This window comes from Eretmochelys imbricata, chromosome 9 (assembly GCF_965152235.1).
Source record: "Eretmochelys imbricata isolate rEreImb1 chromosome 9, rEreImb1.hap1, whole genome shotgun sequence".
Classification (NCBI taxonomy): domain Eukaryota; kingdom Metazoa; phylum Chordata; order Testudines; family Cheloniidae; genus Eretmochelys; species Eretmochelys imbricata.
In genome coordinates this window covers 30100783-30125986 of record NC_135580.1, presented here as the reverse complement: position 1 = coordinate 30125986, position 25204 = coordinate 30100783, and the positions used below count along the sequence as shown (strand labels likewise).

The following is a 25204-nucleotide window of genomic DNA, read 5'->3' as shown; positions in this document are numbered from 1 at the left end:
AGTGGAGGGCACGATATCTGCCCAAGTCCCTATTCTCCCTAGATTAAATCTAAGCATGCATACACTCTGAAAATTAGTGGCATTTATCTTATTTACTCTAAAGGAAAATACTGTTTAAGTAATAAAACAGCTGTTGAAAGAGGCATTTATGAGAAATGGGTTTTCAAAGCATCCTCTATAAAGGAAGAGAAAACCACTGGCAAAAGCTACTTGTTATGAACCATAACAGAAGCAGCAAAGTCCCTTTGCCAAAAAAATGCCTTATTCCAAAATTGAGAGACTTGGCATAGTGCATACTTTCCAGCTTATTTCCTATGGGGGAAGAGGGGAAGGAAGAGAGACTTCAAAAACAATCTCAATCTATCTGCCAGGATGAGGACACGGTAATAGCAAGAACACCATTTTCTGGAGTTCAGGGAAAAAAATCCTTGCCTCATAAATTACTCTGAAGACAAATGAGTAATTTAAAAGGAAACTCATTTTTCTGATAGTATCATCTTTGGTGCCCCTTTCTCTTCAAGCAGGTGCAATTTCTTGCTGCACTTAACTCCAAAAGGCATAAGCATATACATTAGGGGAGAAGGCATGCCAGAGCGTACTGCACAGCATCTATTCTTTGCTTCCCAGCGACCACAGGAAGCAGAGTGTCAGAGCAGCCCGAAAGTCATTCTAATTTACATGGGTTGGGGCAGGCAGCAGAGGCTGAGTAAGCCCCGCAAAAGGTATCATCAATTACTCAGACTTTAAGGCCAGAAGGGACGATCATGATCATCTAGTCTGACTTCCTGCACATTGCAGGCCACAGAACCTCACCCACCCACACCTGTATTAGACCTCTAACCTCTGACTGACTTACTGAATTCCTCAAATCATAATTTAAAGACTTCACGTTACAGAGTATCAACCATTTACTCTAGTTCAAACCAGCAAGTGATCAATGCCCCACACTGTAAAAGAAGGTGAACCCCCCACACACCCCGCCAGGGTCTCTGCCTGAAAGCTACTTCCCTCCTCAAATGCAGGAACAAACTAAAGGAGAATCCATCCACTGAGTACTACTCTAAGAGTAGTCCTTTGAAGGGAAGGGGACCTACTTACAGAGTAGGAATAAGGGTGCTGGAGTCTAGTCTTTACAGACTTTGCTAAAAGGATTTAAATTTATGATGCTAAAATAAAGTGCTTCACATCCAAGTATCTTTACATTCACAGAACTTCTTAACACTCATTCCAATTTTGCAATTGTATAAAGAGCCTTTAAAAAAGGTAATCCTATCCATTTGGCTTGGCAGACCTGACCAACACAGCCACCACTAGTTTGGAAGAGGAGGAGGGCTCTACAGCACAAACCAGAGTAACTGGTAAATACGCACCCCAAGGAAAGGAAGTGTGTTACATAACGTATAGAAAACTGGTTTGCCCTCCTGTAAGTTTGTCACAAGGCTTTATGAAAAGAAATAAGTATGCCTTGGAACCTCCCCTGCCTTACAAAAATTATCTGCCTTTGCCCAGAAACATCCTTCCCTCCTCTTCCCATTCAAATTGGTGAAGCCTGATTCAGAGCTAGGATACAGCAAGACAGAGGGGAAAGGCTGATGGGGAGTTGGTCAAAGGCTTTAGCCCAGTAGTTTTATGGCAGGCTGCACTTTTTCAAATGGATCTACTGAAGCATCTTCCAGCTGAGGACAGGAGCCAGCTGCATCTCCAGAGCACTGCTTCCCAAGCAAATTTACTACTGCAATAGCAGGTTTATCAAAAGTGGCTCCATTCCTCCCTCATCCCCAGAAGAGTAGCATAATGCCCTGCACTAACTACTTGTGAAATGGATACGCTGGCCAGGACTCAGCAAGCGAAAGAATAACCCACACAGGTGTTTATGGCTTTAAAAAACAAACTGAAGCTTTATTAGTCAGTGTGATTAAACTTTATTAATAGTGAGCTTTAATTTAAACACCACCACCACCACAACTGTTACTCAGCAACACCAATCCATTGTGGAGCTCCCATTTCCACTAACTGAGAGGGCTCTCTTATCATACAAGGCAGCTTCACTTCTGATCCAAACAAATGCCAGCGTTAGGGATTAACCATCCTTCTAATGCTCCTCTTTCATGGAGAGAAGTGCTAAAAATACTGATAATGGATGAGTGAACATGTGCCCAATTTAGATGCCCAATACTCCTGTCTGAGTCCTCATTGGCTCCTGGCCCATTGCTCAGGGTTGAAGTAAGCAAAGGCCCTTGCAAAAACTACCCTACTTTCCTGCAACATTTAGTTACATTTATGTAACTAAATCTTGTCATTGACTGTATCATTCATTACATGCCATGCCTGCCTGTTACTTCAAGGAAAGCAAAAAAAGAAAAAGCATCTTGCAGCATGGGAAAAATTCCTTCCCAATTCTACACAGGTGTTCAGCCATAGCTTAGATTAATACCACAGCCCATTTCTAGCTAGAAAACTGAACTTGTTCCTACATGAAATTATGAGACTGCACCAGTAGTTCAGTGTATCTAACTGACCTTGCATGAGCAACAGTGGGATTTGAACCTGGGACTCTGAGAATTAGCAGAATGAGACTTTAATACTCAGACTATCGGAGTAAGACCTCGTGACTTTTACACCCACTTAGGGAGAGGGCAAAAGCAAAAAGGACAGACTTTAACTCAAGAAATATAAAATGGAGGGTGGGGGGAAGAAATCCCTCTACAATCAGTATAAAAATTTGAGATTACACACACACCCTAAGTAAAGATATCTTCAAAATTAAATTTTAAAATAAGTTTCATTAGTACTTGCCCAATAGGGCAGACTAAATTACTCATTTTATCAAACCCAAATAAGGTTAACTCCTTTTAAAGAATGAAACAAACAATTGCTCTCAAGATGCATTCCATTTATCAAAATACAGTAAATTGGTAATAAGGTTAAATATGAAAGAAAGTGTCTGCAAGTAGCAATTTCATATCTGAATGGGTAGCTTATCCTACCAATCGTACATCACTCTAAATGCAAATTAAATGTAGGAGAGTGAAAATATTTAGTCCCCTGTCAGTTCTATTACAAATGTTGTTCATAAAGCGGGTAAACTGATTTCTGCTTTCCATTTCTAACTACTTTTTGCATATCACAAAGAGAAAAAAATGAGAGAATGTAAGTCAAGTCATAAAACATGACTGTAAGGTTGAAAATCCAGTCGAACAGCTGCCCTAACTCATAATGTAATCAGAAAAGCATGAGAACTTTTGAATAAATAAGATGATGCAGGGAGATCACTCTCTCACATATGAACTTTGCTAACCTACCCCTCCATATCTGTTTAACTTGCAAAAACACTCAAACTTTAAAGGAAATCCAAAATTGCACAGAAGTTATACTAAATCAAAAGAGAAATTAACCTGATGTAAGTCCAAGAGGCCATTGCATTGTGGTCTTGTTTAGAATGAGTGTGTGTGTAAATGACAGACTGAGTGGTTTTAAAGATGAAAAGAAAGAGAAAAGGAAAAAAAAAAGAATTGTAGTATGTCTGCCAAAAATTTTATTCCAAACTGACAGAAGTCTGCATCAGATAGGACATCACTGTCAATAATAAAAGCAGCAGATGTTACTCAGCTCACACAAAACTTCTCAGGGTGCACAAACTGAAGCATTTCTGCAATTCCCTACTTTGTGATTCACTCTCCTTGCATCCACCAAGGCAACTGCTTTAAAGGTTTGACCTGGCTCTGATAGAAGTTGACAGGGAAGCTTCTGTAGAATTCCATGGACCAGATTCTCAGTTACACCAATCCTGTCCTTAGGGAAGGAACAGGAGGGATTTGGCAGGTGGGGAGGGTATAGGGAAAGATAGCTTCAGGTCACCTTTGTGTGCTCCTTGTATTCTGGTCTGAGGGACCTACCTGGCCCCCAGGGAGGTTGTTCTAACTTATACTTTGCTATGGGACCTGGGAAGCAGAAAATCACGGTAGTTCAGTGTGCTGCAGCATGTTACATCCCTGCTGTGGGGCTGTCCTCTCCCCATAGGCAGTAGAATCATGGCTGGTGAGGGGGCCCTTACTGAAGCTCTACAGCAGTTGGGGAGACCCCTCACACAGGAGATATTTTTAGGGAGCATTTCCAGCCTATTTAAGACCCCTTTAAACTGCCAGACCAACATAAAGGGGCTTTCGTGTTTTTGAGAATTATGCCCCAGCGGTCTACTGGCCACCACTTCAGTTTGAAGCTGCTTTTACCACTTCCTCACACACCATTTCCATCTCACAATCACCTTCTGTTAGAACAGCAACAAGACAGTTGCTTTTTCATGGGGAAAGGTAAACTAATAACCAAATGTTTAGTCAGTCAATGGGTTTCACAGCTTGGTCATGCAATAACATTGTTCATAGTACAGCAGAGCCATGGCCCTGAGACAATTTTTACATCTGTAAATCTGACAAAAACCAACATCTGCTCCAATTGCATAATATTTTTATGAATGGAAAACTAGAAGCTAACTTTCTCCAATAAAAACTAAAAGAGGAGAAAATATCAGCATGCCACAAGAGCTTTTATTAGCATCCTATACAGGATAGAGCATGAAAGCAACAAGCAGAATTTGCTTACCATTCAATAAACATTACAATCAAGTCCTCTTGATCAGCATAGCTGTCTATTCCTTCTTTCAGCAATCGCACTTTCTGTCCTCCTCCAATAGAGTTAATTAACTTCCCACCTTTCCACTCTTCACCTTTACCAAGAACCTGGGAACAGGAAGAAATTGTATTTTTTCACTTGTACCCAGAGGGTAATTTTTAATATAACCTTGTTAAAAAATGGATGTCAAAGCAGAGGCAGGCAAGCAAGCAAACGCCAACTAGTGGATGTTCTAGCATTGTAAGTTTTCCATGCCTCAAGTAGAACTGAGCACAATGACATCATTTCAGAAATAGAGACACAATTCCTAACCAAATAAGAACCCAAAGATTACTTTCCACTACATCTCATATCTCTCTCACTTAGGAAGAGAAGATATGTTGATGGTAATATTCCTCTAAATTGTATATTAAAACATTCACTCACTACATGACCTTTAAACATTGCTACAGTATTTGGAGGTAAAGAGGGGTAAGAGAGCATAGAAGGGACATGACAATGGAAACTATAAACATTTAAGTGGCATATGCTCCAATACGTCTGTTAGTCTATAAGGTGCCACAGGACTCTTTGCCGCTTTTTCAGATGCAGACTAACATGGCAACCCCTCTGATACTATAAACATTTAGTTGTTTTTAATGCCTCAGGCCACTTTCTCACACTACAGGTTTAGGATGGATTCCTCAATGTATGATAGGCAATTAAATCAACAGAATTCCATCCTTACCAAGTATTGTAGGGAATCATATCAACAATAACCACCTAAATCTTTTCAGAGTAACAGCCGTGTTACTTACAATGCTTGAAATGCTGGCTCACTGCATTTTACAATGAATCCGATGAAGTGAGCTGTAGCTCACGAAAGCTCATGCTCAAATAAATTGGTTAGTCTCCAAGGTGCCACAAGTACTCCTTTTCTTTTTTCACCTAAATCTTTTGTAATCCTTGAAAGTTTAAACACTAGATTATTATTTTTCTTGAACTACTAACTGTCAGAGGGATTACAGCAATATAGTTGCTATATAACAATCAGCAAAATTACAAGCAAATGGCACTCTCCAAAGGTCAGTTTCCTAGGACTTTTAATATATTATTGTTCAGTTAGGAAAGATGATTTTTCCTCCTGTACTTTTTCAGGACTTGATGGTTGAAGTAAACAGACTACAGCATTTCGACTTATTTCTAAAAGAGAAATCAATGGGCCAACTGCCATGAATTGGTCTCTTTTGATTTATAGTTTCAATAGTGTGATAAGAAAAGGAGTACTTGTGGCACCTTACAGACTAACAAATTTATTTGAGCATAAGCTTTCGTGAGCTACAGCTCACTTCATCGGATGTGATAAGCATTGATAATGTTTTATCAAAGATACATTTCAATCCCTTGGTTTTGTCTTGAGGGACTGATTTATGGAGAAAAGTTTAAAAAATGGGGGGGCGGGGGGCGCTGATCATGCTCCTGTGAGATTTGCATGCAGGAGGCAGCTTCAGGATACAGATTCCTTCATTCTGCATTGGAAATAGTAGTCCAGAGTAGGCCAGCAAGAGGATTGGGCGATCAAAAATGGTGAAAGAGTGATAAGGGAGGAGTGGGAAGATTTGTATTGTCCTCTCACCAGCTCTACAGAGATTCCCTGGGAAATATAACACAGCTAAGGGATTTAGTAGGTTTCTATGCACCCCACTTCCCCAATAATAGGACCCATTTAAGAGGTATGGGGCCCTGAAGGCATCTTCAGCTTCATGAGCTCTGTCAGCACAGCTCCCATGGGTTTTGCTGCAGGAGGGATGATGAGGTAGTCAAATAAATATAGCTTTGCTAAGCAAAAACTAAGGTGTGACATGATAATCTACAAACACTTGAAGGGTGCGAATACTGAGGGAAGGGTGGCATGCTTAGAATGAAAACGTGTAACAGCAAAATAGCTAAGAGTAATAACAAATGTGGTAGTAATGGAATGAAATTAAGAAAGAAAACACGCTTTCAGAAATGTCATTCTAACAGTGAAATCTATGAATCTGTGGAATAATTTCTCAAGGTCCATGGAAGAAACCCCATTCCCTGGCACATTTAGAAACAGACTAGACAAAACACTAGCAAATGTCTAATGGGAAACATATCCTGCAAGGATACGGAACAGATGACCTAATGGGTTGTCTCCATTGCTAGGTTCCATAACTGTTTTACCTGACTGCAGCATAATCATGACACATTGTTTCTGTGTTAAGACTATTTCATTTCTGAGTTAAGGCTATAAAACTATGTCCAATATTCAGCATGAGTGACAGCATACAGTACCTTCACTGTATAGTTGAAGTGCTTTGCAGTTTGCATGAAGCGGTGAAAGCCATCTGTTTCTTTAGTTGCAACAGTTAGAACTAATAGTTTATCTGGTGAGGGCAAAGAGAGATAAGATCAACAACTTTATATCATAAAGCCACAGTTTATGACAAAGAGGCTATCAGATTTTAATGCATATTAGCTTTCATAGTCCACACTGAGCAACATGGTGGTGTTACTAAAGTACTTGTGCCCCTTTGTGCGTCTGATTTAGAAAAAAAAAAAGGGAGGGATGTCACATTACAGGATTACAACTTCAGATGAGGAACCAATGACTTCAGATGAACAAAAACCCTGTGTTCTTCCATATGCCCCAATGAAAAAAGCAGAATATATCTAAGACACAAACAAATGGAATATAAACGAAAAACAAGCTAAAGAAAAAGGATGCAATACATTTCTAGTCTGAATTTGAACTAATCCTTTGTCTGATCACCACACGGCAGCAATGCAGTACAGACTTTTGTACCAGATCCCAGCTTAACAAATCCTTTAAATGCAGTTGGCAGGCACAGGGGCTTGGAGACTCTGTTTATAGGTTAACATGTTTACAGTTCTAGAAATACACTGCTGAGAGCAGAGTCCCCTGGAAGCCTGCACTCCTGTGACTGATTAAATTTTTTTGCCTTTAAAACATGTCGTCAAAGAGAAAAACTGTTCATTCTTATTCCAAGTCTGAGGTTTGTATGACACCTTGTTGACTACTCTGTACTTTCAGTGGCATGCCAGCAAATGACAGTACAACAAACTTTCTTGTCATCGCCTTTGCTTTTGACTGAGAAGTCTGTATCTTGAACAGTTCAGATGAAACTGTGAAGCTCCGAAAGAGCTTGGCATTGCTCTGACCCAACTGTTGAGCACTGCTCTGTACCATGGCCTCAATACCATGGCTATGCAATAAAGGTCCACATTCAGTTATGGGTACCTAATCATGCAGGAACCCTATCCAACTTTAACTTTCTAGTCAGACTGGTTGGTTCACCAGTGAGTATTTCAGTTCTCTAGGAAACAGCTGTGGCTTGAAACAAACTAAACAGAGCTTGTGAGATCAACCAATCCAGAAATTCAAAATGATCTCCTCCAGATGGAGTTCACGTTGCTTCACTTCCCCAAAAATCCCCTAGTCTTATCTTCAGCGGTGCTGCAACATCTGTTCTAGGCAGAAGCTGTGACAACATCCCTACTATGATTGCAGCTCACTCCAGGGCAGACTGATCATCCCCTAAACACACAGGTCTTCAACATCTGTGTATTTTATTGGTCACCTTCCAGTTGGCATTTTGTTTGGCTTGGCAACAATCAAATTAACAAACCATGATGTAGTAAATATACTGCTTATCCGTTTCTGTCACTTGCCTTGTAGAAGGGATGCATATCACTAGTTACTGTTCCCTGGGATCAGCGCGCTTCAGCAAACCAATTGAGCTATCAGTATTTCATTGCTTCTTCATCTACTCCTTTGATTACTGGGTGAGAGCTAACAAAATAGCAAAAGGAGAACTAGGAACAGAACAACAGGGCCCAAGAAAATAACATGATTCACTAACCACATCGAAGGAGAAGTGGAGTTTTAACCTAGAGTGTTCATGAAGGAAAGTGTTTCCTTTTAATTCAACCCCACTAGACTACAGAGATGGGCCTCAAGATCCATATAAATAGGAAATCAAAATTACAGCTCTGACTCCCGTTGTGCAGTGCCTTGCCCTGGTTGTCGGCCTAGCTACTGCCCTCCCTCCCTTGCGTGGCTTTATTTCAGTGATGGAGTGGTGTCAAAAGTTTTAAATTAAAGTATTTGGAAATTATTTTGGATCAAAGAGCCAACAGAAATGTAAATGATATTTTAAGTAAAGAGTAGCATTTAATAGAGATCAGTGAAGTAGTACAGATAAACTAAGAACTGAGTGGACAAAAACTTCTGGAGGTTAAAAAAAAAGAATTATTTCCCACTCCTCTGGTCCTTGAACATCTTCATTTCCTGGATCAAAAGTACCAAAATCGTGCAGGAGAGGTGGCTCTAATATCCCCAGCCAAAGTGGAAACTGAAAATTCTTCAAGTGTGACAAGAAAAAAAAACAATTTGAGATTTACAGCCCAAGTTTGTATACTAGACAGGTTTAGAGAAACATCCAAGCTTTAGGGTGCTTAACCAAATATTTTTAAATTTCTCAAGTTTTGCAACTTAAAAATATTTCAGCAGCCTTTTGTAAAAATACAGTCCCCACGTTTTAAAATGTATGGGTTATTCTCACAATAGGACTTCAATGCAAAGTGTCCATGGAGGTACTGACCTACAACCACACACAAAATGTGAAATAGTACTTCTATATGACTAAAAAACTGTTTGTTTAAAAGGACAGCCAATCTAAAGTGGTTATAAGGGAGTCAATATAGAATGAATAAAAGTAAATCCTGGACCACGACTAAAACAAAACTGAAGAGAAAAGGGCTGGGTTTTTTCCTTGTGGAATGAGAGTAAATTATATATTAATTTAAAAATACAGCACTTAAAAGAAATAGAATGCACTGGAAAATGTGATCATACTAGACCATTACAAAGCCAAGTTAATCCTACATGACCTCTAAAGAATTAGCTACAGACTTACAAGACTTGGCAGAATTTCATTTGGGGCAGACATATTTTACAACTACCCTTTCCGGCAGAATGTTAACATCAAGGATTTCAACATCTGTACTAGACACGATGATGTAAGTGCCAAGCCTGGGCTAGATTAGATTTTTTTTAAATATGCAATTCAACTTAATGACTCAGAAAAAAATTCAAACCAACATGTTCTGACAAGCACAAGTTATCTAGCATAGCTAATTGGGGGAGGGGGGGTTGTTTGTTTGGTTTTTGGTACAATGAAAGTTCGTATAAAGCCATCAGCACTTTGTGCGAAGACATTTGGGGCATGCAGTCCAATACGCACTGTGTTCATTTAGCCCAACATTCATTACACAGCACAGTAATGGTCCAGTACATTTTTCTAGACTCATTCAAGATGGGGGAAATGAGCAAGCATGCTGGCATGTAAATAATCACAACCTGTGACTGTATAAAATGGGGCAATGTAGGCAGCCAAATTGAGGAACAGTTGACACTGATTTTCAAGAGGACCTACAAGATGGTTCGTAGTAATTGAAACCACAAACTGATTACATTATTTCGTGTCTCAAACTGTGTCATATCAAAATGAGGCTATAGGTAATATCTGCAATAAGAATATTTTGTCTTTTGGTATATTTGTCCTGGTTTGAACACGCATTTTTTATATTACAGCTAATGAGTTGTTGCATACTCTCATTCAGCAGCTCTAATCCATTGATCATACGAGGGTACAAGTTGTTAGGTGTATGTGATCCTTAAAGAGTTCTTTTACAAACACAGTAGCAACTGCAGCTACTGTGCTTTGAGTTGTACTCTGTTTATGCAATAGTTATCCTTTGAAGGGTTTTGTTTTGTTTTTTTAAATTGGGACCTGTCTGAAGAAAGCAGACAGAATGCGCTGTCATCCTGTCTATTGTGTCTGGAGAGGCACTGCAAAAATTTATCAGATTACAGTTATATGGGCACACAGCTGAAAAAGCAGCTCCCTTTTCTTTCAAACCAATAAGTTACTAAAAAAATACTTGTGTAATTCATATAACTTCATAGGCCTTATTCTGATCTCATGAACTGGCATAGCTGACGTCGTTGGAGCTGCTGCTCACTTATTCCTATATAAGTGAGGGCAGGTCTAAACTACAGCCTAAATCCATATACCTTACTTCGCTCAGGAGTGTGAAAAAGCCCCACCCCTCCTGAGCAATGCAAGTTTCGGGCTGTCCACACCAGCACAATGTCGGCAGGAGACACTCTCCCATCAACATAGTTTCTACTTCTCGCCAAGATGGTGTCATTATGCCAATGGGCGAGCGCTCTCCCATCGGCATGATGGCATCACCAGACCTGTTGCAGCTGCACTGATGTAACTCTGTAGTGTAGACTTGCCCTGAGAGAAGAATCAGGTCCCTCCGTAAAAGAAGAAAAAGACCTAAAAAAAATTATATTCACACATCACATTAAATTCCTTATGAACTCATCTTTAATGTCAATTCCTTCGACAATTCTACTTCTCATTAGTTCTATTTGTGAGCAATTTTAAAAAGAAAAAGAGCCTGGTGGCTTTAACACATTAGTCCTGCAAAACAGCTACCTTCTAATGTCAATTCCAATTAAAAATTTCTTGAAATCTGCTATGAAAATGTAAGAGGTAAAATGAGTCTTACTTAAAAGGGACCTGAATTCACTAATTTAGTCATTCAGATGCAGCAAGTCCTTAAAGTCAATGGGCCATATTCTAATCTTATACTGGAATAAACCTGAGGTAACTCTACTGTTGAAGTCATAAAACTAGTCATGTTGAAGTCATAAAACTAGTGTATGTGACAAACAGAATCAGGACAGGTAAGTTTAATCAAGGTGTCTTTTGATTCCAAGATGTGATGCCTCTGAAACCTCAAATTAACAAATAAAAGACCACATAATGCAATGGCCTCACTTTGGATGAGCTATTACCAGCAGGAGAGTGAGTGTGTGTGGGGGGGTGGAGGGTGAGAAAACCTGGATTTGTGCTGGAAATGGCCCAACTTGATGATCACTTTAGATAAGCTATTACCAGCAGGACAGTGGGGTGGGAGGAAGTATTGTTTCATGATCTCTGTGTGTATATAAAGTCTGCTGCAGTTTCCACGGTATGCATCCGATGAAGTGAGCTGTAGCTCACGAAAGCTCATGCTCAAATAAATTGGTTAGTCTCTAAGGTGCCACAAGTACTCCTTTTCTTTTCGCGAATACAGACTAACACGGCTGTTACTCTGAAACCTACTCTTTGGCAGTATGCCTCCATTGACATACAAGCTGTCACTTGCACCTTGTCTGTCACCAGAGGGGAGTATCAGGCCCAGTGTTTTGTTATACAGCAGACTTAAGCAGCATGTAAACAGGAAGCATGTGATCCTATAGCCCAACGCAGTACAAAAGTATAAAAGGATGTATGCAGACCGGAACTTCAATCCAGCTGAGTGTGCTAAACTTAGCAGAGTGTTACTATAGAGGGCAGTCTGACAATTACATTAATAAAACAGACCTGCTTTCCAGAGACAACCACTGAGAGACACTCAGCATTTAGCTGACACAGTATCTCCAGAGGCAAATGTGCTCATTTTTAAATGCAAATTATAACTTTACCAATAAGGAAACACTTTGCTAGTCATGTCGACAAAGCCAAGGTTGCATACAAAGGTCTTTGTAACTTATTAGGATTCCTAATGAACATTTTACATCATCATCTAATTTCCCTTACATAACTGACTTTTGGGCTGCCATAATCAAGGATCTGACAACACTCCCATCATAAATTTTTGTTTTCAGGAGTCAGAACTATAATTCAGAATGTTTGCTTTGGGCTGAAGGTTAGCCAACAAGGTCTAAAGCAGAAACCGTTCTGCCAAGTTTAAGTAACAATGTCCTCCGCCCAAGCCCCCTGCCAAACAATGTGTGACTAGCTAGACTTTTGCCAGTCTTTGACCCACATGGTTTTTATTTTTATTGAATGAAGAGACACAGATTTGCACCAGTGCTTGTGGACACTTTCAGAATTGTTTTAGGAGCAGCCAAGACCTGGAATACCGTTCGCTACCATATGATGACTGAGGTTTAATTCTTAGATCCAAACCTTGTAGACCTATTGACACAGACATGCTTGTACTCTCCCCAAGTACAAAAGGGATAATGGCTCTCTGAGCCACATACTGCATAGAGTTTTAAAGATTTACAATTACAGAAATATAGTTCCACCCCTAGGGTTCTAGAGACTATGTAAACCCAAAACAGAATTACAGCTGTGTAACTGGCAACTTCTTTAGATCTATATTCCTCTGTTTTTGGGTGCAGAGTAAATCAAAGAGGCACAAATACCTGCCAAAAGTGGCTAGAAGGCAAGAGACCGGGAATGGGGGAAGAAGAGTGCCTAAGACTCCAGGGAGAGAAGGCACAGCCATGGAGACAAACACAGGCTCATGTCTACACTGCAATTAGATACCCACAGCTGGCCCAGGACAGCTAACTTGGGTTTGCAGGGCTCAAGTTAACAGGTTATTTAATTGCAAAGTGGGAGGGTCCTGGAGCTTGGGCTAGGGTTGCCAAATTTCTAATTGCACAAAACCAAACACCCTTGCCCTGCCCAGAAGCCCCACCCCTTCTGAGGCCCCACCCCCAGATTACATCATCCCTCCTCCCTCCATCATTCACTCTCCCCCACCTTCACTCACTTTTACCGGGCTGGGGCAGCAGTGCAGGAGGGGGTGAGGGCTCTGGGGTGGGCCAGAAATGAGGGGTTCAAGGTGCAGAAGGGGGCTCCGGGCTAGGGCAGGGGGTTGGGGTGCAGAAGGACCTGAGGATTCCAGCTTGGGGTGTGGCTCTGGGGCAGGGCCAAGGGTTTTGGTGCATGGGAGAGGGCTCAGGGTTGGCGTGGGGAAAGGGGTGCAAGGTCTAGGAGGAAATTAAGGTGTGTGTGGGAGGTTTGGGGTGCGGACTCCAATCAAGCGGTGCTTACCTTAGTCAGCTCCCAGAAGCGGATGGCACGTCCGTCTCTTAAACAAAGGGGCCAGGGAGCTCTGCTCACTGCCCACACCTGCAGGCGCCATCCTCGCAGCTCCCACTGGCCACCGTTCCCAGCCCATGGGAGCTGCGGAGCCGGCATTCGGGCAGCAAGCGGAGCCCCCGTGGCCACCCTGAGCCTAGGAGCCACACATGCCAGCCGCTTCTGGGAGCCATGTGGAGCCAGGGCAGGCAGGAAGCCTGCCTTAGCCCTGGTGCACCTCCAGCTGGACTTATTCAAGTGTGTCAGAGGAGACAGGCTGAGGACGGGGCAGGTGGGCTTGACTGCATGGCACCAAACAGAAGATGGAAACCATGCAAGTTGGACAGAGGGACCAGCCATCCATATAGATGCCCTTACTCACTATAGTGTTCCCTGAGTAATAGGGCATACGTCACTCTCCAGACTGTAGGATGCGTCAAAGAGGATGTAAGTGAAGATTCAGATCCCTGATATGGGAAAAAGATTTAGCTAGTCCTGCATATAAAGTATTCCAGTAGAACCTCAGAGTTATGAACACCAGCGTGACAACCTGACCAGTCAACCACGCACCTCATTTGGAACCAGAAATATGGAATCAGGCAGCAGCAGAGACGGGGAGGGGAGGAGCAAATACAGTACAGTACTGTATTAAATGTAAACTACTAAAAAAAATAAAGGGAAAGTTTAAAACAGGATTTGACAAGGTAAGGAAACTTTCGGTGCTTGTTTCATTTAAATTAAGATGGTTAAAAGCAGCATTTTTCTTCTGCATAGTAAAGTTTCAAAGCTGTATTAAATCAATGTTAAGCTGTAAACTTTTGAAATAACCACCATAACATTTTTTCAGAGTTACAAACATTTCAGAATTATGAACAACCTCCATTCCCAAAGTGTTCATAACTCTGAGGTTCTACTGCAGTTGCTAGCTCATCCTCTCCCTCACTGGAAGATCAGACAAATTAATAGGTTCCCCTCCCCTTCATTTAAATATTTTAAATTACTGTTCTGAAACCTGGTACCGAGTACTCTAAGGTCACAACCAATAGCTTAAAGTGGCTAAGAATTCCTACAGCTGCCTTTCTGATCCAATTTCCATAGAAAATGAAAACAGAGGGAGAAAAAAAAGTTTCTCTAAACCCTTGTTCGCTCCCCAGTTGGATGCTCATTTCCATGGATATGGAAGCAGGAAACAGCTGAAATTATTAAGAGTCCTGACTCTGTTATTCTACTTTTGTTATTTTGTTATTCTACTTTTGCATCCACAGGAGTTGGAACAGAAAGGCAGCTAATAACCTGTAAAAAAAAAAAAAAAAGGAACTCCACCTGGTCATCTACATCAAGCGGCAGTCTAAAAGTAAAATAAATAAATAAAAATTGTCTTCAGAATTCGGATACCTGCACTCCCAGAATTTTTAGTACTTTTATTTAGAAAAAGCTGCTGGTGAACTTTCCCTACCTCCCCCCTCTGCTGGGCCTTGAACAGAGGTATTTTTTTAAAAAGTTTGGAATGGATAATTGGTTCGTAAGTCCATAACTGTGCTTATAACCAAGATATCTGCACAGCCAGCACCTTCTCCTGATAGATTCCTTCAAGCATGACACATTAGACAGTTTTATTTTTGTTGCTCTCATAAATGTGCTGTCTCGCAAACACAACAGTAAATATAAAGGGTAATGGCAACTACTGAATGTACTATTAAATCCAAACCAACGTGGCACAAAGAAGTGATTCTTGGGTTTTGAAACTACTGAATAGAATTCAAAACTCAAAATAACCCAGAACTTTATGATGAGACTAGTAAAGATTGATAAGGAAAACTCTTAATAGCTTCTTTGTGATACAATCTGTGTATTTGAGAGTTACATTTTGTAATCGGTGTTACAAATCAAGTATTTTTTTCTGGAGCATATCCTGGAAAATGTAAGGAAATTACAACAATTACCTTGCCTTATACAGAAAATAAGCTGCTAGCATAGGGCTGATTTAAAACATATTGGATAGCAGCAAGGTGACCAGATGTCCCAACTGTATAGGGACAGTCACAGTATTTGGAACTTTATCTTATATAGGTGCCTATTACCCCCCACCCCCGTCCCAATTTTTCACACTTGCTGTCTGGTCTCTCTACAAAGCAGTGAAGCTGCAGTCGTATAGACTTCAATGCAGGCTGTACAAACCCATCCAGAACTCCGGGTAATTACTCAGTTCACTAGCCCATGCTGCCACAGCTTCACTGCTCCAGTACCTCAAGATAGCTAGATAAAGCTAATCTGAGTATGTCCACACAAGAATCACTATTGGAGTGTAGGCATTTCCCCCCCGCCCGCCCAAAAAAAAAAAAAAAAAGAAAGAAAGTAGTGCTCCAGGGAACTAGGCAAGTGCAAACACAGAATAAAAGGACTGTTGGGTATTACATCCACCCCTGAATATCCCTGCCAGTTTTTATGGTTTAAGAGTTTAGGTTCCTTTCCTTTTCCCTGTTTCTTCAAACAACTGAAAAAAGCTGACTGACTAAACAAAAGGAAAAAAAGAGAAACTAATTGTACCCAGAGTGCCAAATTTCTCTACTTGCAATAGTAGTAAATGTTTTCCAGAAATAATTTTAGATTTTCAAGTTGATGCTGCCCATCTTCTAAAAAGCATACACAGTGGTTTTCCAGTAGCATTGAGTGTACAGTCAACAAAGCCCTATTAAAGAATTGCATGTTCACTAATTAATCTAGTGTCATTAAATGGATGAAATGGATGTCACAGATAGAATGTTGGCTCCGTGTCAGGGCTGGCTTCCACTCTCACACAAGATTTTCACCACTTTGATTTTTAATGAAAACCAACTACTAGTGTTAGAGGATGAAATTCTTTCCATTGACTTAATTGGTCTTTGGATCAGACCCTATCTACTCAATGAAGTGTTTGTTTCAAGCAAGCATAGGACAGGTCTCAATTACCAAACTAACAAACAAAACAAAAAAAACAGTTTATGTGGTATGTTATGTCATTATAATGCATGAACCAGCTGCTCCTTAAACAACTGTGAGGAAATTCTTGTAAATTGTCAACAGAACAGCTTTTCAGTGGATAGTCTGAAATTGACATAAGCGGCACAAGTGAGCAAGTTTATTCAGCTCCTGCCATTTTGACTGTTTACAATATCAGTAACAAATTTCTTGTCCTTAGGCGATTTCTTTATGAGGCCACCTGTTTAAACAAGGTCAAACAGAACAGTGAGAATCTTACCAAAGACCTTCTTCCAATTCCCTACAGCTAATTTATCAATGAAGTCACAGACTGAGATTTGCATTAATGACCCATCCTGAGGTCGGTATTTACTTGAGAAAAGAGGAACTGGAGCTTTAGCAGAGTTGAGGACACACAAAGCTGCCTTCCTACAGTCATTACAGTTCCCATTTTCAAAAAAGCTCAGCACCCACAATATAGGCCAGATTTTCGGAATTGTTCCACTCCCAATTAAGCACCAAATGAATGGTAAAATTCTGAGCTCTTTTGAAAAATCTGGCCAGAAGTTTCACACTGGGAGCGGCTAGGCTGTTAACAGTTTTAAACATCTGGCCCCAACTGTAGGTGCTAAGCACCTGAAATTCTGGCCCTGAGGTCTTTAGAAAGTCTGGCTTTAACTATTTACACAGTTACACAGGCTGCAAGAAGTTCATCTTCACAACCATACAGGACAGAAGTGTTTCTTTCTGAAGAGCTCCTTTATTCTACACAAATGGATGGCTCTCAACCCCAACTTGCCAGGGAAATCTAACATTACTTGCCAGGGGGGCAAATGGTGTTTCAAGTCCTTATATAGCATCATTGAGAAACTGCTCCCATTCTACTCCTGGCAAGTGTTTGCTCCAGGACTCTTGTAATGGAAGTCAGCACAGAAAAGCAGGAGGATACCTAGCCCACCTCTAAGACTTTGTATCTTACCCACCCTTACGCTAGTGACTGAGATTCTTTTTAGTAAGTCCATGTGCCTGATTCTGATCTCACTTACACTATTATAAATGAGGATTAACTCTATTAAAGTTACTGTTCGCTGATGTAAAACAGGTGTAAGGTCAGAATCCAGATCAGTAACTAAATAACACCTTGTTATAAGAAGAAGAGTTCTAAATTAACACACACTATGGAACAAAGACTCGTTAGTTTTTGCATTTCATGGAATGGCCCTGCTGGAACTGCTTTCATTAGTGGAATTTGATTTTTCCTACTCGTGGGCACAAGTTGGCTTCCACTGAACTCCATGGAAGCAGGACAGGCCTACGGAATCTGATCCTATACCATCTGGAAGTCAATAGAAACATTCCTATTGACTTCAATGCTGAACTTAGCCCATAATGAAAAACTAAGTTTGTCTAGCACTTTTCTCTTGTTCAATCTTACATCTCAGATTTTAAGGCTAATGGTACTTTTTCTGCTTTAATCCTCACATTAATTACAAATATAGGAACTCATGCCAGATTTTAAATACAACAGTGATGTCAAAAGAATGAAATTAGCACTGCTATCAAACAAAAATATTACACTTTACATTCTTTAACTCTCATCTCCCAATAAGATCCTTCAGGTCATTAAATCATGATCTTTCAAACCCCATGTCACACTTGCGAGAAAAATCCACACTGTAAGTCCTCCAAGTTGCTTCTACAGCAAAAAAAATTCAAGTTGTGTTAAAGATATGCTAGTGGATCAAAAAAGAAATACATTGATTTTGTTCATAGTTCCCATATAAAATTCCAGTTTAAGGTTCCTAATCAAACCAGAGTTGTATTTTGTTGCTTTAAACTATTTCGGAAATCAGCCTTAAATTACTCTGTGCTTCATCACAAAAATTATCATAATTTACAATAAAATTATACAGCAATACATTGTGCACCTTTCATTTTGGTTTCCATAGAAAAGGATGAAATGGCCAAATATTTTCCGTATAAGGTTTTTGAACATTTGTCAGCATGTAAGACGTTCTACAGCCACAATATTGAATTAAAACCAACAAAACAATATAAAGGAACGTATATACACATTATAACAACGATATTGAAGTGTAAAGAAGTCAGGATGTTTTGAGAAGAGCCAAATGCAAGATATTGTTGTGTGTCTGAAACAGTGTATTGTCAAGTAACTACTGAAAATTGTGGGTGTAGTTATTTATTGGTGGAAAGTGACCTATTTTGGAATTATGCTTTTTAGATGCTTCACTTCTGTCCGATCAATATGGGCCAGATTATGATACCCATACTCACCTTGAGTAGTATCTTATTCCATGAATAGTCAGACTACTCATCTACTTATTGAATAGGGTGCTCCTGAATGTGAGCAAGGCTATCAGAATCTGTTCTTTAATAATTAAATATACCCCCTCCAATGAAACCATAATCTAACTATTATCTAAATATTTCCTACACAGTTACAATACACTCCCATTAGAGAAATGGCACCAAACAAGGTATTTTTATGCTGCAGAAAAGTAAAGTCACTGTTTAAAGTAAAAAGGGAATTATTCCTCTCTCATCATTCAGTCTATGACCCTCTCAAACATAATTCTGAGGAGCACTTTATTTTTGCATTTTAAAATCAAATATTTTAAATAAAAACCTACAGATGCCCTTACAATGCCCATACCTATTCTTCATGCAAAGTAACCAATTCAAGCACTGGGCAAAGTAAACTTTAAAACAGTAAAAGTTCCATAAGAACAAGAGGATATTTATATTGATTAACATATTTTAATAGCACAATTCACTGCATAAATTGAATGGTCCCTCAATGCCAACAGTCCAGTAATTTTTTTTGTTTTTAAATGAGTAATTAAATTGGCAGAGAAGAAATCAAAACACTTAAGACATGATCTAGTCATGATATTTCCAAATATTTTAATTAGTGCAAATAAATACTTCATATGAGACACATGCAGCCAATTTAGACCCTAATCCTGCAAGCTACTTGCACAGAGCCCCATTGACTTAAAATGAGTAGCAAGCCGGCCAAGGTACCTGTGCATTGCAGCTTGCAGGATCATGGCCTCAGTGATAAACAGGCCGATTCTGCCACCTTTACTCACATGGAGTAGAAACTTGCTCAGTGAGTAGTCCCACTGAAGTCTGCTTTGGTATTAGTGTGTTTGGGTCAGATTTTCGCCACACTTGCAAGTTGCACAATGAAATCAATGGAACTAGTTGCACACTAAGTTGTTTCTCAACGTGAAGAAGGGTGGCAAAATCTTGTCTTAGTCTATAAATCTAAGATGATTTGAAATTTCCAGCACTAACTAGCATACATCAAAGCACTTACTACGCACGTTAACACACTCCACCCTCATTATGTCACGTATCCTGAATGCTATAAAAGGCTTGCAAAATGTGTCAAAATTATTTTGCCAGGGAAGCCTTTCAAAGTTAATCCAACAATATTTAAAGTTAAAAAGTAACTAGAAATGCTTTTCTGAGCAGCACTCCAAGAGCAACCATGTTTATTTATTTACGGTTATCTTCAGACACACACACACACTTCCCTGCTGCACACCCAAAGTAGTCAGTTATCATTCCGCATGTTTTAATCTAATTCAGGGCCAGATCTTGCCAACACATCCGCAAATAATCATTTCACATGGGAGCAGCCCACACTGACTTCAGTGGCTTTACTCACAGAAATAGGGATTTTTCACATAAGTAATTTTTGCTGGGCAATCCAGTGGTTTAGGGCAGCAGCCTGACACTCAGGAGACCCAAATACAATTCCCTGCTCTGCCAGATTTCCAGTGTGATCTTGGGCAAGTCAACTGTGGATCAGGATCCAAAAGACTACGAGGTACCTAGGTGCCTAAACACCAGATTTAGCAACCTAAATCTGTTTTAGACTCCACTGCAATCCATAAAATTCCTGCTGAAGCCTATAGGTGTCCTAACTCACTTGGGTGGGTTACATTAGATGACAAGATGTAGATATTTACTAAGTTTGACACAACAAGAAATGTCTTGACATCAAACTGTGGTTTCATCATGCACAGAGTGGACTGAGTTAGATACTGATTTCAACTTCGCTCAGTATTATGTACCCAATTGGGACAATAATGGTCCTTATGTACTTTTTTTTTATGGCTGAAAAAAATAGCTGAGTTTTCGGGGGGGGAAGAGGGGAGGAGATGGAGGGAGAAGAGTTTTTGTTTTAACTAGAATTGACCCCCCAGTGTAGTTCTTGTAACTTCAGCTGCAATAAACTGCACAATTCTGGTCTGTTAACTATCTTTTTTTTTTTTCACTCTTCATGAACATTTGTAATTCTGTATTAATGAGACATTGGCCTTTTTGATCAAGACGATGTTTGAAAATAATAGAGGAAGATAGTATCTGGCAGCCACTTTTCCTCACTCCTGTTACAAATGATTTCCAATGTAAGTAATATTGATGTTTTGAAAATTGTGTGTTACACACTGAAAATTACATACTGTTCCACAAAATACCAGCAACCTAGAAATTGAGCTCAAGACTGATATAACACAAAAGTGAGACGTGTCAAGTTCTATTTCTCACTGAGCAGCAAAACATACTTAATAGAAGGCAATAAAATGTGCACTGAATAACTCAGGAAAATCACTGCCGGTTAGAACTGGAGTCTGCAGCTAACAAACAAACTTGCTATATGTCTGGGATCAAGAAACTCAAGGAGCAGCTTCCAAGTCAGCAGTCTGTTATACTTCAGTACAGATTTTCTTAATCTTCATGTTAGCCAGAATCCACTTTAAAAAAAGTGGCAGCCTCCATAATACAAAACTGTTTTCTATTAGTATTGTTCAAAATTAATAGTTCAATCCTACTTCACAGAGCTATCACCAGGATTAGTTAATGTAACGCCCTTACCAAATTAGTTAAGTATTCTGTTAGATCATAAGAAGTACTTGTGGCACCTTGGAGACTAACCAATTTATTTGAGCAAAAGCTTTCGTGAGCTACAGCTCACTTCATCGGATGTATTCAGTGGATTTCATCATCAGGGATCTACAACCTATCCTGAAGGACGACCCATCACTCTCACAAATCTTGGGAGACAGGCCAGTCCTTGCCTACAGACAGCCCCCCAACCTGAAGCAAATACTCACCAGCAACTACACACCACACAACACAACCACTAACCCAGGAACCAATCCTCGCAACAAAGCCCGTTGCCAATTTTGTCCATGTATCTATTCAGGGGACACTATCATAGGGCCTAATCACGTCAGCCACACTATCAGAGGCTCGTTCACCTGCACATCTACCAATGTGATATATGCCATCATGTGCCAGCAATGCCCCTCTGCCATGTACATTGCCAAACCAGACAGTCTCTACGTAAAAGAATAAACAGACACAAATCAGATGTCAAGAATTATAACATTCATAAACCAGTTGGAGAACACTTCAATATCTCTGGTCACTCGCTTACAGACCTAAAAGTCACAATATTACAACAAAGACTTCAAAAACAGACTCCAACGAGAGACTGCTGAATTGGAATTAACTTGCAAACTGGATACAATTAACTTAGGCTTGAATAGAGACTGGGAGTGGATGGGTCATTACACAAAGTAAAACTATTTCCCCATATTTATTCCCCCCCATCCCCCCCGGTCCTCAGACGTTCCTGTTAACTGATGGAATGACACACCTTGATGATCACTACAGAGGGTTTTCTCCCCTTGCCCCGCTCTCCTGCTGGTAATAGCTCATCTTAAGTGATCACTCTCCTTACAGTGTGTATGATAACACCCATTTTTTCATGTTCTGTGTGTATATAAATCTCATCCCTGTATTTTCCACTGAATGCATCCGATGAAGTGAGCTGTAGCTCACGAAAGCTTATGCTCAAATAAATTGGTTAGTCTCTAAGGTGCCACAAGTCCTCCTTTTCTTTTTGCAAATACAGACTAACACGGCTGCTACTCTGAAACCTGTTAGATCATAGTACAACACTAACTATCCGTTAAATCTTGAGATCCTACCTCTAACACCCACCCTGAAACACTTATTTATCTCAGTTAATAAAATAGACACATATTACAGTTTGAAAAGGTGCTTTTATAGGAAGTGTACTTGGAATGGAATGAAATGCAAGCAGTTTGCTGTAAATTGACACACACTGCTGACTAATATAAAAACAGCAGTGTCAGTGCGTGTACACACACACACACATACAGAGCCTCTGACAGACTGCAATAAACTGTGCACAGAGCAGCTTTGTAGGAAATCACTAACAGGACTAAAGCCAGAATCGCAAGCTAACAAGGCCAGCACTGTCCATATAAGGAAGCTACAGATGAGCAGGTTCACACGTCTACAGTCTGGTATAGGTCAACACAAGATTTTGTTACATTAGTTATTACTCAAGCTCCCAACAACCTTACCCGATACAGTCTCATCAAACGGGGTGAGATTTACAAGACTCACACCCTAAAAACTTTTCTTCTGCATACTGAGAGAATTACACCAGGCACTAAAATAACCTTATTATCGCTTTGAACTTGTCAAGACTCTACCTATTTTTATCACCATGTGAAATCCATCTAGCAGGATAGGATACCTTTCCCATGCAAGATCCAGTGAGAGGTTCAAAATTACAGCAAACCTGTAACAAGTGACTCCCTGGAAGCACAGGCAGTATTTTGACAGACGCTTCCGACCCCTTTTTCAACTGGTTTTGGACATAAATTCTTTTTGCTATTGTTTTACTCACAAAGGATTCGCAAAAAGAAAAGGAATACTTGTGGTGCCTTAGAGACTAACTCCTTTTCTTTTGGCGGATACAGACTAACATGGCTGCTACTCTGAAACACTAAGGATTGAATTTCTTGCTGCCGTCTAGCTTCTTGGAACATTACAAGATTCAAGCGGCAGAATGTGAACAAGCTTTGGAGCGAAAGGGAGGGAGCTCAGCCTTCCAATGTGTTCCGCTAGGAGAAAACTCTTATGAAGAAACTAAGTAGCGTAGCTTCACTGGATGTAAGTTACTAAGTTGGGTCATCAGTGAGTGGCACCATCTGCTCTTCCAGGAGCTAAGAAGTATGTGGCCCATCAACACCTTGTCAGGAATCTCAGGCTATTCATGGGGGAGAGGAAGGAGAACTGGTGGTGTGAGCACTGGCCTGCTAAACCCAGGGTTCTGAGTTCAATCCCTGAGGGGGCCATTTAGGGATCTGGGGCAAAAATTGGGGATTGGTCCTGCTTTGAGCAGAGGGTTGGACTAGATGACCTCCTGAGGTCTCTTCCAACTCTGATATTCAATGATTCTATGACTGATTACTTAACAGGGAAAGGGGAAGACAGGGGCAAATCTCTTCCCCCATGGGGGAAGATCCTGGCTTTGGACATTAGCTTTTCAGCCAGTGTATGTCTATATTTGTGTGGTTTGCCTTACTGTTTGCTAAATACATTATGACCCTCTATTTATCCACCTGCTATTCAAAAACTGGGAGATCTTTGAATAGTTCCTCCCCAGCAGGATTTTCATGATCAGTAGATATTCATGCACCATAAAGAAAGAGCTACTCCCTCCTCCAAATAAAACTGTTTCAGAGGTTTAAAAACATTTCCATTTTTTTTTTAAAAAAAAGTTCCCTGTTTCAGCATAAAGCGGTCACCTAGGGCAAGTCACCCAAGAGCCTGGAGGAGGTTAATCTTTCAGACGGATCTTGCACTGGGGAGTAAGCAGAACACACGAGCAACCAATTCCGCTGAAACGCACAAGCCCAAAGCCAGAGCTGGCGATGCTCTTGGAGAGCATTTCAACAACGGGGCTTAGCAGCGCCAAGCTGAGAGAACCATCGGAGAGTTTTCAACGTCTCATCAAACCACAGCTACCTATAAATCATCGTCATCCAGCCACCACCGGGGGAGGGGCAACTAACTTTCCAAGTTTCCTCCCAACTTCCAGTTCGCCTCTCGCTGCAACACCCCCAAGCGCCGAGAATTCACCGCGAGTCGGAAGGGACCTGGCGAGCCTGCGGCAGCCCAGCCGGGCGGGCGGGCAATTTCCCCGTGTCTCTTGCAGCGGGGCCGGTCATGAATGAATGAGCCCTGAGCCCTCCCGGAGCGCACGAAGAGGGGCTGGAGCGGCCTCCCGCCCCCCTCACTCACCTGCGGGGATGGGGGGCAGCGCTGTGTCCGCTGCCCGGCTTGGCGGCGCCAGCGGGAGAACCAGAGCCAGCAGGAAGAGGAGGCTGGGGGGCTGCCTGCTGCCGTTCAGCGCCATCTTCGCCCCTCCAGTGGGACGCGCCGCCAGCAGCTCCCGTGTGCCCCGCCGCAGCCGGTCACGCCCCCCCGCGCCACGGGAGGCGCCGGGCGCCGCGGAGAAGGGGGCGCTGCCGGGGAGGGGCTGCGTGGGGGGGAGGGGGCACCGAAGCCCCCCTCGCGAGCTCTCCGCCTCCAGCCGCTGCAGCAGTGGGCCGCCCGTCTCCTCCTCCGCTCAGGGCAATAGGCAAAGGGCCGCCCCAGGGCGGGCGGGGGCTTTATGAGCTTAGCGGCAGTGGGAGGATCCGGGCCGCCGGCAGACCCCCGGGGCGGAGATGGGAGCCGCGGCGGCTCCTCCTGCAGCATCCCCGCTATTGGCTGCGGGAGCGGCGCTGGCTCGG

General features: G+C 41.3%; 1 protein-coding gene across 1 annotated transcript in view; it reads right to left on the bottom strand.

Moving 5' to 3' along the window:
- The window catches only part of PLOD2 (procollagen-lysine,2-oxoglutarate 5-dioxygenase 2), a 70446-nt gene extending 45488 nt beyond the window's left edge, over nt 1-24958 (bottom strand). Inside the window, exons 1-3 of the mRNA XM_077826024.1 lie at nt 24711-24958; nt 6928-7019; nt 4600-4736 (exon numbers count right to left, since the gene is read on the bottom strand). Coding sequence (XP_077682150.1) covers nt 4600-4736; nt 6928-7019; nt 24711-24825 — 344 coding nt within the window. The 5' untranslated portion in view covers nt 24826-24958. The remainder of the gene's footprint in view (nt 1-4599; nt 4737-6927; nt 7020-24710) is intronic.
- Between the last annotated feature and the right edge of the window lie 246 nt (nt 24959-25204).